We start from the raw sequence: 14,946 nt of genomic DNA, 5'->3' as shown, positions 1-14,946 counted from the left end.
GATGACCTCTGGAACCACCGTGTTAAGTTTGAAGTCAAAAGAGTGTAGTTTGACCGAAATATGACACAACATGTGTTTTTTAAGCTAGCCAAGAAATCGTTTGGTTATAATTAGCGAATTTTTTGTCGTGCAACAATTCTTTTGATAACTTTAGGTGAGACACGTCTAGACATTGTATGTGCAAAGTTTGGCACAGATGGCGCTTAAACTGTAGGAGGAGTTCCAAAAAGTAGGTTTCGGACACGCGGCGACCTAGCGACGGGAATTTTTGGCGAAAGTGGGCGTGGCCTACGTCAGAAAATCCAGCGCTATTCAGGGAATATGGCAATATAAGATTTTTCAACGTGTCATTTAAAATGTGAAAGTTATAGGCAAAAATGCGTTATAGCGCCCCCTTGTGGAGCACAAACGCGATTTTCGGTAGGCGGGATCTGAGTCCTATTCTACATGTACCCATAAAATTTCAAAGCCCTAAGTATTATACTTTGGCAGAAATTAATTTTTTTTGTTTATCTTGTAATAAGCCCCGCCCACATTGACCTGTCATGACCCCCTTGAAGATATGGCCTCAGGACCGGCCCTCCTTCATACAGACCAAATTTGGTAGAAATCGGTGCAGCCGTTCTAGAGATATAAACTTCCCATATCTCTAGCGCCCCCTAGGAGCCAACATTCGCCAAATTCAGCTCATAGGCTCCCAGTCTCATGCCAACCAAGGATCTCTGATTTGGTGTCGATAGCATTTACTTTGACCGAGATATGCATCATTTTCCATTTTTAAGGCTAGCTACGGAAATTTGTTCGTTAATAATTCGCGGAATTTTCAACCCAAAAAAAATCTTTTGATAACTTTAGCTCATGAGTACGAGAACAGTGTACGGGCCAATTTTCGTGCAGATCGGACAAAATCCCTAGGAGGAGTTCAAAAAAGCAGGTTTTCCAGTTTTCGCGATTTTGTGAAAAAATTATTTAGGCGGAAGTGGGCGTGGCCAATTACAAAGTGACTCAGCTCCATTCAACGAATCTCTGGATATAAGGTTTTTGAATGTGCGACATACGGTCTGGGAGTTATAGGCCAAAACGCGTTGTCGTTGGTTATAGCGCCCCCTGTAGGCGGACGTGTGCAGTTTTTTGCGTCTGAGTTACGGGCGGGGGTGTGGGCCAGCCCTCCAAATTGCACCGCCCTACCTTGCACAGTTTAGCCTGCAGCAGGACTTTTAGTGGCGGAAGAATAAAAATAATAATAATAATAATAATTAAAGCTGCAAGCAGCGATGAACGGGCCCGAGCACCCCCGCACCACTCGGGGGGCCGACCACCGCCTCCCGATGGCCGGACCCGCCCCGGAGCGGAGAGGCCACGCGTGGCCGCGACCGTCCGACGTCGCCCCGAAGCCACAGTGAGCCTGGAAAACCAAACGGCTCTCGACACCCACTCACCCCCGTGCCGATGCAGGGACGGGTGAAAACCTCAAGTGCGCACAAATAACCCACAAACTGTCTATGTACCGCTCCTGTGCTGTGATTTAAGTGTCTGTAAGAGGTGACAGTAAAATGTAACCCAAAAAGACACCATTTACACCGTGTTTTCAGCCTCATTGTCAACTGTAGCCTCTACACAAGCTCTATCCCAAGCGGCACAGCTGCAGCCAAAAACACTGTTTCTCCTCAATGTCCAAGTGCTCAGACATTTTCTTCTTTTTTAAAAGATTGCTAAGGAAACTCTATGCATAACAGGTCACTGTTTCTGAGAAAAACTCTGTCTGTTGTCTGAGTTTTTTCCAGGATTAAATCATTCGTGCAGCATGGAGCTTTTTGTGTTCATTTTTACATTATAAAACTGATCACTCTTCACTTCAATTGTACTGCATGTCACTATGGTTATGTTTTCTGTTGAAGCTATGGGAGTGTCTTGTGAACTGGAGATCTTCATCCCTCTTCACATCAGCACAGGAATGAGTAGCTATTGAGTGCAAGTTCATTTTAGGGTGAAGTACTTTTTAAAGGAATTCACTGTCATTTCATGCCCCCAGTATTACATAGATGTGTTCAGGGCATGCTTATTATCACACATGTGAAGTTTGATGCAGATTGGCTCATTTACATTAAAGTTATAGCAATTTCCTGTTTCATTGCGAAACGCCAAAATTCGCCACCCCGCTACAGCCACAGCGTTTAACGCTGACCAAATCTTTTAATAAGTTTTAATCACACACTTGTCTAGATGCTCCACACCAGTGTTGAAGTCAATAGAAAAATCTTTGTAGGAGGAATTAATTAAAATAGGTCATGTGGAAAACGCCAAAATTGAGCACAAAATTCAAAATTGCCGACTTCCTGTTGACTTTAGCCTATGGGTCCAAGAGACTTTTTTGTTCATCTCCCTGTGATACATATGTGTACCAATTTCTGTGCACGTCGGCCAAAACTCACTATTTGCGGCGCCGCACGTCAAAGGGCGTGGTCAAGCCATTTTACCACGCCCATGGACAAAACTCACATCACCTGTTCAGACTGGGACTGTTAATGAACATGTAAAATTTCAGGCAGTTTTGACCAAGTACAGGGAGGCTAAAGCCACTTCCTGTGTTTTTGCGAAACGCATTAATGGGCGTGGCCAAGCCATTTTACCACAGACATGGACGAAACTCATATCACATGTTCAGACCGGGACTGTTAATAAACATGTCAAGTTTCAGGCAGATCTGACCATGTACAGTCCAGTTGTAGCCACTTCCTGTGTTGTGGCGAAACATGGACCTTCGCCGCGCCGCCAGGGTAACACCGTTTGACAAGAAGTCCTGATCTTCATAATGTAGCATCATCAATGTCTTAAGGCTTTTCTGACCAAATTGGAGTTTGATACGGTCAACGTGGTGGGAGCAGGACCTCAGACTGTAAAACACATAATTTCCTGTCGCCAACAGGGGGCGCTATGATAATTATGGAATATTTTCATATAGGTGTGTTCAGGGCCGGACTGTTATCAGACATGTCAAGTTTGGTGCAGATCTGACCTTTTTTACTAAAGTTATAGCCATTTCCTGTTTTATGGCGAAACATGGACCTTCGCCGCGCCGCCAGGGCAACGCCGTTTGACGAAACGTCCTGATCTTCATAATGTATCGTCATCAAGGTCTTAAGGCTTTTCAGACCAAATTTGAGAGTGATATAATCAACATGGTGGGAGCAGGGCCTCAGACTGTAAAACATGACATTTCCTGTCGCCAGCAGGGGGCGCTATGACAATTATGGAATATTTTCATATATTTCCATTCAGGCCCATACACTGATCATACACATGAAGTTTGGTGCAGATCTGACCATGTACCCCAAAAAGTATGGCCATTTCCTGTTTCATGGCGAAACGCCAAAATTCGCCGCCACCTAACATCCAGGCACTTTAACATGCCGTGAAACTTTTAACAACTTTTAATCACACAGTTGTCTAGATGGTACACCGCGATTTTGAAGCCATTATGACGAACCGTGTCGGAGGAGTTCGTTCAAATACGACACGTGGAAAACACCCAAAACGGCCGCCAAATCCAAAATGGCCGACTTCCTGTAGGGTTTAGCCCATGGCTCCAAGAGGCTTTTTTGTGCGTCCTGGTGTGTTCTATCTGCATACCAAGTTTCGTGCGCGTCGGAGAAACATGCCGTCGGGGCTCGTCTGTAGATGGCGCTACTGAGCCATTTCGCCCCGCCCATTTGCGAGACCCTTAAATTACGTAATTTTTCGCCGAGACTGACGCGGCCGCCAAATTTCATGAGTTTTCAGATATGTTAAGGCCTCCAAATATGCGATTTACTATTGCCAGAATAATAATAATAATAATAAGAATAATCCGAGCAATTTCAATAGGGCCTCGCACCGCGGGTGCTCGGGCCCTAATAATAATAAAAATCAGAACAATTACAATAGGGTTCCCAGCACCGCTGGTCCTGGGAACCGCGTATGCCTTGCATTCGCGGTCCCCAGGCCCCGCGGGCTTGGCCCCCTAATAATAAGAATAATCCGAGCAATTTCAATAGGTCCTCGCACCGAGGTCGGTGCTCGGGCCCTAATAAGAAGAAGAATAATTCCTTCAGTTTCAATAGGGCCTCGCACCGCCTTCGGTGCTCGGGCCCTAATGATAATTCTTCTTCTTATTATTATTATTATTAGGGCCCAAGCACCAAACGGTGCGAGGACCCTATTGGAACCGTTGGAATTATTATTTTTTTTCTTCCTACAAATGAATCTCATTTTGATCATACTCAAAAACGCACCAAATGTGGCAGGCACATTAGTCCCGGCGAAAAATTTAGTATTTTAAGGGTCTCTGAGTTTGGCGGGGCGAAATGGCTCAATGGCGCCATCTACAGAGAAGCCCCGACAGCACTTTCCACTTGTTGTGTTTTAACGAACTCCTCCTACAGGATTCATCATATTGACTTCAAAATTGCTGGCTACCATCTAGACTACTTTGTGATCAAAAGTTATTAAAAGCTTTCACTCATGTTAAAGGGCCTGGACGTTAGGTGGCAGTGAATTTTGACGTTTCGCCATGAAACAGAAAACTATAACTTTGGGGTACATGGTCGGATCTGCACCAAACTTCACATCTTTGATAATAGTTCCGCCCTGAACACACATATATGAAAATATTCCATAATTATCATAGCGCCCCCTGGTGGTGGCAGAAAATGACTTTTTTTAGGTTTTGACATGCTGCTCCAACCGTGTTGATTATTTCAGACTCAAATTTGGTCAGGAAGACCTTAACAAGTGGGTAATGCTATATTTTGAAGATTGTGATGGTTCGTTAAAGGGCGTCGAAGGACCACGGCCCGAAAAAGCAACATATTTAGCATTACCTTTTGTGTAGAAGTTTGCATCAGCATGAAATTTCACATGTGCGTGACAGGTCCCTGCCTGAACGTATGACATGAATTTTGTCGATGGGCGTGGCCAAAAGGCATGACCACGCCCTTTAAACAGCATCCTGGCATACCAGAGTATACAGTATTTGGTGGTACTTGTGTAAAAGTTGTGTGAAACGGCTCGACTCTACTGTAGTCCACTGTACTGTGGTACTGTCTTAACGTAGCTGGAGCTGATCATCATAGCGATGATATTCACATAGCTGGGAAACAAAACAAGCCTTGCTTCAGTCTGGAGAAGCTGTAGCTTTTATTCACTAACAAATTCAAACCTAAAATGCACATTTACAGCACAGTGGCTGTGCATACACTGCCAGAAGACAACTTCACAGCTCACCTTTTACTCTGCTCAGCACATTCACTAGTAACTGTTACTATAGTCAGTAATTAGTCTGCCACCTTACCTCTCTTAGGCTCACTAAAGTTACACACTCACTACGATATACTACTCTGAACAGTCAGTAATCTGCACTGTTTCGCTGGTTCTTCATTTTTATTAGGAAATCCTGAAACTTTATCCTTCAGATGCCATGTTTCTTCTTTTCATGAAAGCCATGTTTGCCTCAGCTGCACTGCAACACAGAGACTGACCCCCGTTGGCAAGTGCTATGCACTGTTGGGATGCTGAAAAATCTGGCTTTAGGCTCAACATATCTCCCTAACTCATTAATCTTGCTTGTACACCCCTCTGGGTTGTCTTCTAATAATTAACTGAGATGTGAAAAAGTCTACCTGAATATCTATACAAGAATTGAATTCCACTACTTATATTTGACTCACAAAGGCCTCACATATACCACCTTGCGGTTTTAATACCCTCAACAATGACAAATTAAAGGTCCGGTGTCCAAGAGTGTGTGTTACCAGAGAGCAGTTTCTAACTACACACATACATAGAGCTCTTCCACAGAGACTGCTATGTTGCTCTGCCATATTTCAACAGTAGCCCAGATTGGACAAACCAAGATGGCTGCAGATACGGCTTTTCAAATTTGTGTGAGTTTCACAACTGCTGCACGTTCTTCTCCATGTTAGGAAGAGGAGGGTAAGGTAAAGGGGTTGCTGTCTGCTGCTAGATGCCAGAAAATTCTACACAGTGGTCCTTTAAAATGCACTTGATCTAATGAGCATCCCAAGCACTTGTGCCACACTCCGCCTGAATTTAAACCAGGAGTGTGAGACTTTAACATATAAAACAGCATCCATTACATTTGACAAGCGATATAAAAATTTATGTTGTCTAAGCTTGTTATCCTGAAAACAAATGTGCACTGCTCTGAAAGTACACACTCTGGAGCTGGAGTTCAGTGACTGCCAGCCTCACTGCCTGCTTTAAGGTTTTTAAGCTGACCCATGTGGTTTCCAAGCCATGCAGTTACAGTAAAATAGATTCAGTATATCCATGTGTCTCTCTCTGTCAGGTGATCCTGTCTAATCATTTCAGTGATGGCGGTGCAGCTCAGCTTCAATTTGACATGACCAGAAACTTATTTCCTCTGTTTGGTCACTACTGCAAAAGACCTGAGAATTTCTTCAAGCAGTAAGTGTGTATTTGTCTCTGTTTGTATGTGTTTGTGTGTGTTTACGTTAATACATAGCATGCACAAGTGTATGTTTACATGTGTACCTCCTTCCTCAGTGCTACTACAGTGAATGTGTCTACACATCTGCAGTTCCTCAAATATCTATAACATGACCATAGAAAGTAAAAGTAAAAAATAATATAAAAAACCCACAACATTACACAACAGTAAATTCTTGTGTTTGTTTACGGTAATACTCTGAAAATGTTATTCAGTCCCTCTAGGAAGCCAATCCCCATGAATTTTGCAAGACCTTGCAATTTTGTCCAAACTCTGCCACTTTTCCGCAAATTTGATAGATCATGTTTTTAGGAAGGCTGTCATGAAATTAAGGCACTTCTGGCCACAACAATCCTGCTAAAAAGCCTGTGACATCCTGGAGGGACTGGTTATTAATACCTGAGGGAATGATTGAGGGAGACAAAATGGAAAATTATATTTATGGTGTATGATTGTGTTTTGTGTTTTCAAGAATGTTTAAAAATAAATATCTACATTGTATCTGTGTGAGAAAGGGACAGATTAACTATGTACATCTGTATTTTAAAGGTTTAGTTTGGATTCACTCAAGTCACACAATAACACAAACAAACTACCAGATCAAGGCAGCAGTAGACCAGCAACTCCGATGTTCTTTTTTTTTTAAAGATTATTTTTTGGGCTTTTTGCCTTTATTGTGATAGGGCAGCTGAAGATATGACAGGAAAGGGGGTAGAGAGAGAGGGGATGACACGCAGCAAATGGGCTGCAGGCAGGAATCAAACCAGCAGCCGCTGCAGAAGACTGACAGCCTCAATACATAGTATGCACACTATACCAACTGAACTATAGGGGCTTTATCTGTTAGATAATATAACTGTTTTGTCAAAGGATTCTGTTGGGTTTGGAGAAAGTGATATTTGGATTCTGTAATTTCAGTTTCCTGTTAGAAAAGTCAGCAGCAACATTAAGTGGTGAAAACTTTATAAATATAGTGAACACTTAAACTGATATTGATTTTTTTTAAGGTGCCTAAAATATGTTTTGCTGCTGACCCTGTCCACAGCAGCACAGCACAGAACTCTCAATCTGCTCCTCATTTCTGCTCTTCCAAACTAGGGGCATGCCTATAGTCTGTATATGTCTATAGTATTACTATGGATAATATTACTTATGTCTCTTATCTGAAAAGATTAAGATTGGAGTTACAATGGTAACTTTTTTCTACCAACATTGTACTTAGCATGTTCTCCCCCTTTCTCTCTCCACAGTGTTAAGGAAGCATGTATCATCTTGTGTCTTAATGTGGGCTCTGCTATTCTGCTAAAGAATCTCCTCAAAGAGTCAGAGGGGGAAACAAGAGAATGGGCAGGGGCAGGGGATCCTCCACCAGAGTCTGCATTGCATGAGTTGGGGGTTTTTTGCCTGGCACCCTGTGATGTCTTGATTCTCCTCAACCTCAGAGCTTCCTGGCCTGGGCAATAACAGTGCCCTCTGGCAATATCTGTTAGTGTGGAGTGTACATCGGTTTGAGTTCTTTGCAATTCTTTCTTATTGAATTTTTGTCATTAACTTTAGCCTTCTTTGTAAACAAGGCAGGTAATGGTTTTCAGGTTCTGACTGTTCATATAGTGTTTCGTAAGTTTATACTTTTGAATTGTCATTGAAATAACCTGTTTTGGGCACCTACTTTCCCAACACATCAGTTGACTTAAGCATACCATAACAAAATATAAACAACAATCTTCTTTTGACTGGTGGATTATGTAATAAACCCAGCTGACAAAGTCTTTTTTATTCTGTTTGTTTTTTTACATTTAAGTTTCATGAAAGCATCAATTTTGTGTTTTGCAAACATGAGTAGAAATGACAAAATGGCAGAAGTCTTTAGAAAAGATTCTGTTAGCTGAAGCAGTAGCTGAACTGTCTGAGAAGGCAATTAAAATCACGCCCCAAAATTACACTGAATTTTTATTAGGAAAAGATGAAAAACTTTTGAAAAAATTGCGCACTGTCATAATTAACTGGCCTAAATAAGTGCAACATTGTAGAGATGCCCTGTTACTAGAAGAAATCTATCAGGAGGATCTGCAAAGATGTGGGAAGAAAAGATTTTTGGGCAGTTTTTTTTTTCAGCAGGACTTAAATTGAAAATGAGTTTCAAACATTTGTCCCACCCAACCCATCCATAGGTGGAAATTATCCTGGTTTCATGTGTGAGACTTGCAGAAATGCAAGTCTACTTTCTTTTTTTTTTCTTTTTTTTTTTTTTAATGAGCCAAAACATTGACCCTTTTAATCTTAAAACTATATTATTTTTGCATTAAAAAAATAGCCCAAATAGAACCTTAGCCTTAACCAACTCTATTCTAAAATCTTATTCTTGCAGCTGACACACAAGAGAAGGCCTCACAAATTCAGCCATTTGGTAGTCAATACAGGCCAGGTGCTGAAGGTCAATGATCTGACACCAAATCTACATACCATAATTATGTGGAGAACAAAACAGGTACACATATAAAAAACACCATGCACATGGCCATATCTGCATTACAGACAGAAAATAAAGTCAGCTTCTCAATCCAGAGCAGGGCTGCTTACAAATTTAAAGTTACAAATGAGTGACTGCTAAAATGTAGATATGCCTATTTCTTGTAATATTTTTTTTACCACAGCCCCAACTGCAACCTAAACTGATGAATCTTAGTAATGGACCGTACAGTACAGTCCATTAATACAAGTAAAAATTGCATTCATTTTATTGCATTTACTTGAAATACATGAGACAAAATTATTTGTGTATCATCATAACTCCTACCCCTCTGTTTATTGAGATTAGGTAGGAACACTAAAATAACAGTTTCCTGCTGGCAACTGTAGCTGCCAGTATTTTACTGTAAAACCTACATTCTATAATATTACATAAAGCACAGTATTGTAATATTTCTTCAGTAATAAACTGTTGTTATAGATTACAGTAGGTCAACTGTAGAAAAACAGTTACATGCTGGCAGCTTTCTCTGCCAGTGTTTTATGTAATTTAATGAGGAAATTTGTTACAGTGTACTGTTCCATTATATACCATTCTTAATTATTGCAGATTTTAATGAGTTTGCTTATCTGACTGTAAACATGCAGTAAATTATTTTAAAGGAGAATTAGACCTCTTGTGCGTTTAACCCACAAAGTCTGCAAAAAGCTATATACTTGGAATAGAGAGGTGAAGTCTGTCCCCTTCCACTGTGCCCCAGTAACAACAATGCAAACAAAAATTGCTTTGATGATGAGGATCACAACAACAACAACAATAATAATAATGGAGTAATATAGGATTACTGGCAGTGAGAATGTAAGCAATAGGTTGTTACTATTATTATCGTCATCATCACTATTGTCAGCCATCAATAGCAATGTCAGCAACTACAAACAAAAAACAACAGCTACAACACTAGTAGTAATAATCATAACATTAGTGGTAATGGTAAGATATAGTAATAGAAAGACTACGATTGCTTGCACACTAAAAAAAATTAACACACAGTGAAACCTGACACACAATGTGCAAAATTTCAGCCCAGGTCTGCATGAGCAAATACTAAACACGGTTTGCAGTTACAGTTTTTTTTTTACAATTGCTGAAACACAATTTTGCAAACAGGGCTCATTTTCTCAAAACACTACACACAATTTACACAACCACACACATAAGTAGCAGAACACCTCAGATCTTTTGCGAAATGTAACGCTTCATTCAAAACCATACAAAAATGAGTAAAAACCCAACTTTGTCACCATAAGCACACACATGCCTCATACGATCTGATTTCAGTTAAACATCGCTGTGCTCAATCTAAAACACATCTAACATTTCTACTTTTTTATGAAATAGTCTGGGTTTTTTGTTTTTATAAAGATGTTGTTATGGCTGCAGTTTCCAAACTTTTTTTGGGTTGCTCCTCTTTTAGATGCTGAAAATCATTGTTGTAACCGATGTTGCACATTTGATAAATATATAATATATATATATGTATATATATATATATATATATATATATATATATATATATATATATATAATATAAAACTAACCTGCTGCCCCTTTACAGTTCTCATGCCTGACTGGAGAGTTTACAGTTAAGCAGGCCATGTTTGATCTATTGTTTGAATTGTGTGGTATGTTGAAAGGCACTGTTTTGTAAGGGACATATTAGATTTCTGTGTCTAATATAGAGAAATGTGTTTAGTGAGTTGAAAAAACACTGTGTTTAGGGTTTTTCAAAAAAATGTGAGGCTGAGAATGTGCTTATAGTTGTGCAGATCTGAGCTGAGGTTTTGCTCCTTCAGTATCAGATTTCACTAACTGTGTTATTGTTAATTTTAGTGTGGAAGCAATTGTAAAAACCTTTGATCTTTCAAAATAAATCTTTTGAATCACTTTTGATTTTTCCAAACCCAGTTATTGTTATTATTATTTATTTATTTATTTTTCTGAAAGGGGGTCATGCCAAAAAAAAGTTTGGAAAACCACTGCCCTAACAATATCTCTAAAAAAAAAAAAAAAAAACTTAAAAAGCAGAAATGCTGAACATGTTTTAGATTCAGCACAGCAATGTGTAACTGTTTCAAACAAAATCAGATCAGGGGCGCTACTGAGTCACTGATGGAGTAAGACGCACCTTTCAGAGCTCCTGTAGAATTCCTACTAATTTCTTATTGGAACGATGCTCATCATCCCAAATTGCACGAAATACGCACAAATATACTATCAATAAACTAAAGTACAGTAATAGGTCAGGAAAATCTACGTGGATGGCATCAAACCTTCGAAAATATAAGTATTACGGCCCGTCCGCCACAAGGCCCAACACCACCTCGGGGAAAAGTTCAAACAACCCAGAAGAGGCCCCACCCACACCCACACCCACAGAAAAATCTGTCATGGACATTGGATCGGTCAAAGCTGATATCCTTTCCTCCTTAAGAAAAGACGGTTATGAGGTTATAAGAGAAAAGCTGAAGAATGCCTTAGCAGATGATTTTGAATCCCTAAGAAACGAATTAAAGGCCGTTAAAACTGAAATCAATAACAACACAGGTGCAATGCGCACGGAAATTGACCAGGTGAAGGCTAATATGCAAGCCATTGAGGAGGGTCTGTCTACTTGGTCTGATGAAGTAGTGTCAGTGCAAACCTTGGTAACGGACCTGAAGAAGCAAGTGTAAGTTTTGAAAGAAAAGTGTGAGGACTTGGAGAGCATGAGAAGGGGGAACATACAGATTGCGGGGGTACCTGAGCAACCAGGATCAAGCTCCCTCACGGCTGTTTCCAAACTTCTCAGAGAGCTGTTGCAGATGGAGGAGGTGGTGCAGGTCGAGCGCTCACACCAGAGTTTGATGCAGAGAAAGCCGGGGGACAAGCCATGCGTAATCATGGCAAGACTACATAATCAGGGAGACGCCGTGGACATCCTGAGGAAAGTTCGGTACCACAGGGGACAGTTTAACTAGCCTGCAGCGTCACCGCCGCCATCTTGCCACGTCTTACCCCCCGCTCGGGCTCACACACCCCACTCGCTCTCTCTCTCACACACACACACACACACACCCTTCTTGATGCTTGTTGATCTTGTAATGTTTTATAGTTGATAGGGTTTATACAGCAATGTTGATGTTGGTTGTAAATGAATGTCATCAGTGTGAATAAACCCTGTCATACTGCAAAGAGAAGTTGTCCTGGTTTTTCATGTGTATTGTGATAAAGCTGGTTGACAAAGTCAGTGCCTGAGCTCTTGAGACTGAACTTACACCTCATCATTGGTACGGGTTTTCCCGGTGGTGCCCCATTGTAAGTTAACTTCAATATTATGCTTATGTAATAATTAATTAATTATTAATTAATTAAATAAATATTTTAATAATCCATAATTAATATTATTAATTATGAATTATCGCCAATGATCGTATGTAGCTCCTCCTCTGCACAACATGGTTAAACCCTGACCCTCCAACATATAATATGTGGATTGAGAAGGTATGGGAAATTTACCAGATGGAACAGATAACATACTCCCTCAAAAAGAAATATTTTTTTAAAAAATGGAGCCCTGTTGTTGCCATACTAACATAGTGAAGTGATTGAAATCCACATGCACACCCCTAGAGTACATATGTATCTTCTTACCTGATTCACCTTGTGAAGTATACATTACACTCATGCCACTCTATGCATTTACATGCAGTTCCTCTCCCTGACCTTTACCTGTTATTTTATTTATCCATTTACTAATTCATTTCAATTTTTCTTAGTATTTTTTGCTCATTATTCTTTTTTTGTTTTTGTTTTTTTTTCTGTTTTTTGTTTGTTGGTTTTTTGTTTTTTTCTTCCTTTTTCTTTTTTGTTTAGCTTTGTTTTCATAATTTATACCTTTGTTGTATTTCAAAATTAATACTTGATGTGCTTGGTTTGTTTTAATTTGTTGTGGTTTGTCTATAAGCCACACAGATACAGTTGTAAAGATAGAAAAAAGCAGTATGGAGACACTGAAAACGATTGTATAACTTACTGGAATTGAAATAAAAACTAAGTTTAAAAAAAAGGTATGTGTGTGCCACATGCTGACAAAGTTGGGTTTTCACTCATTTTTGTACAGTTTTGAATGAAGTGTTTCATTTTGCAAAGGATCCAAGGTGTTCTGCTATTTGTGTGTGGTTGTGTGAATTGTGTGTAGTGTTTTAACATCATGAGACCTGTTCTCAAAATTGTGCTTAAGTAATTAGAAAAAACTGGAAAAGGAGAAGTGAAGAAAGAGCTCACAGTTGTGATCATTACTGCTGTCTATATTTCACTGGATGCTAACGTTAGCATAGCTCTCACCTATCTGACACTATAAACAGAAAGCAGCTGTCTCATCCAGATGAAGCTTTCATTGTTGCTGGGGACTCCAACCAAGCTTGCTTAAAGACTGTATTGCTGAAATCTTAATAAATTCTATATGACTTTAAAGGGCAGTTTTCTGTGATTATTTGTGTCTATGTGTTGTGGTAACAGCTGGTTGGGAAGGTCATCACTCAGATTTCACGCCTCTTTTGAGACTGCATTCACGGCTCATTTATTACTCCCTGGTCACAGGGTGGTGCCCCATTATTATTAATCAATATTAAAAGTTTTATCTATATTAACATTATTACTCACAATAATATTATTAATAGCTACTAATAACTGAGCTTATTTTTTCATAATGCCCATCAGCCCTGAAAACAGATGGCCATCTGTCATCGTCAGTGACAATGAATTCTCATGCCAATGACAAGCCACTGCTTGTCATGGACTTCTGGTCCAAGGTGGCCGTGACAGCGACTCTAGGTCCCAAAGATAGGCAGCCACCTGTCCTGGTCTATGATAATGACTCTGGGCCCAAAGACAGGCAGCCGCCTGTCATGGTAAGTGACAACGAATTCTGGTGCCAATGACAGATGGTGGCCTGTCGTGCTCGGTGATGATGATGCTTGGCTTCAACTACAGGTTGCCACATGTCATGGATTGGTATCAGATAATGCTAAATGAAAATGTTGTTTCTTGCATATCCTGAATGCATCTTCCAATAACATTGCCTCTTCTGCTATTCTCTCAGTAGTTGCAGAAAAGGCCTTTAATCGCCTTCGATCAAATGGAAAGTATAAAAATAGAAGTTGTATGGGTGTGGGATCTAACTTTACTACCATGATTAAAACAATGTACTCATATCCCTCAACAAGCGTGTAAGTAATAAAATCAATCCTTTTAACATTTCAAGATTTTCCAGACGAGAAGGCCCACTTTCACATATTATTATTTATTATTTATTTTACAAAGATTCTTTGGCACAGGCCATGAGACAATCAGCTGACACTGACCAAATTACAATTAAATCTACAAACCATTATTTAACTGTACTTGCAGATGAACTCTTGTTGTTTTTCTCAAACATCAAGCAGTCTCTTTCATGTGCCCTTTGAATATTACACCAATTATACAAATTTAGCTATATTTCAAATTAGGAAATAAATTATGCTATTTTTTTTTCTTGTTTCCACTAGGAACATGAACATCCTTGTAGCAACTCATTTTAAATATTTTGATATCTATTTATACATCACTTAAAAAAGCTGTCTGTTTAAATAGATGGTTAATGATGATGGTTCAGTGGTTAAAAATACCTCTCTCATTGTCTCTCATATATATATATATATATATATATATCAGAGTTCCCAGAGTGGTCCAACATTTTCCCCAATTTAGAGGAATCTTCACGCTTAGTTCACCACAAATCTTATGGGGAAATAGGAACTAAGGAAGAGAAAGACCACAGTAAAACAAAACAGCAAAACAATCAAGGAAATGATGACAGGAGGAGCTGATGAAGTTGTTGGCACAGGTGAAGCTAATGAGCACATGGCCATGGACACCCTGCAGGCCAGCA

General features: G+C 39.8%; 1 protein-coding gene across 1 annotated transcript in view; it reads left to right on the top strand.

The window, feature by feature from the left end:
- The window catches only part of rint1 (RAD50 interactor 1), a 70,571-nt gene extending 62,329 nt beyond the window's left edge, over window positions 1–8,242 (top strand). Inside the window, exons 14-15 of the mRNA XM_084710922.1 lie at window positions 6,347–6,465; window positions 7,759–8,242. Of these exons, the coding sequence (XP_084567048.1) occupies window positions 6,347–6,465; window positions 7,759–7,972 (333 nt within the window). The 3' untranslated portion in view covers window positions 7,973–8,242. The remainder of the gene's footprint in view (window positions 1–6,346; window positions 6,466–7,758) is intronic.
- Window positions 8,243–14,946: the final 6,704 nt, after the last annotated feature.

This window comes from Lutjanus erythropterus, chromosome 22, assembly GCF_056507025.1.
Source record: "Lutjanus erythropterus isolate fLutEry1 chromosome 22, fLutEry1.hap2, whole genome shotgun sequence".
Classification (NCBI taxonomy): Eukaryota; Metazoa; Chordata; class Actinopteri; order Lutjaniformes; family Lutjanidae; genus Lutjanus; species Lutjanus erythropterus.
Note: the sequence above shows the minus strand (reverse complement) of the source record. Positions and strands in the feature narration are given on the sequence as shown.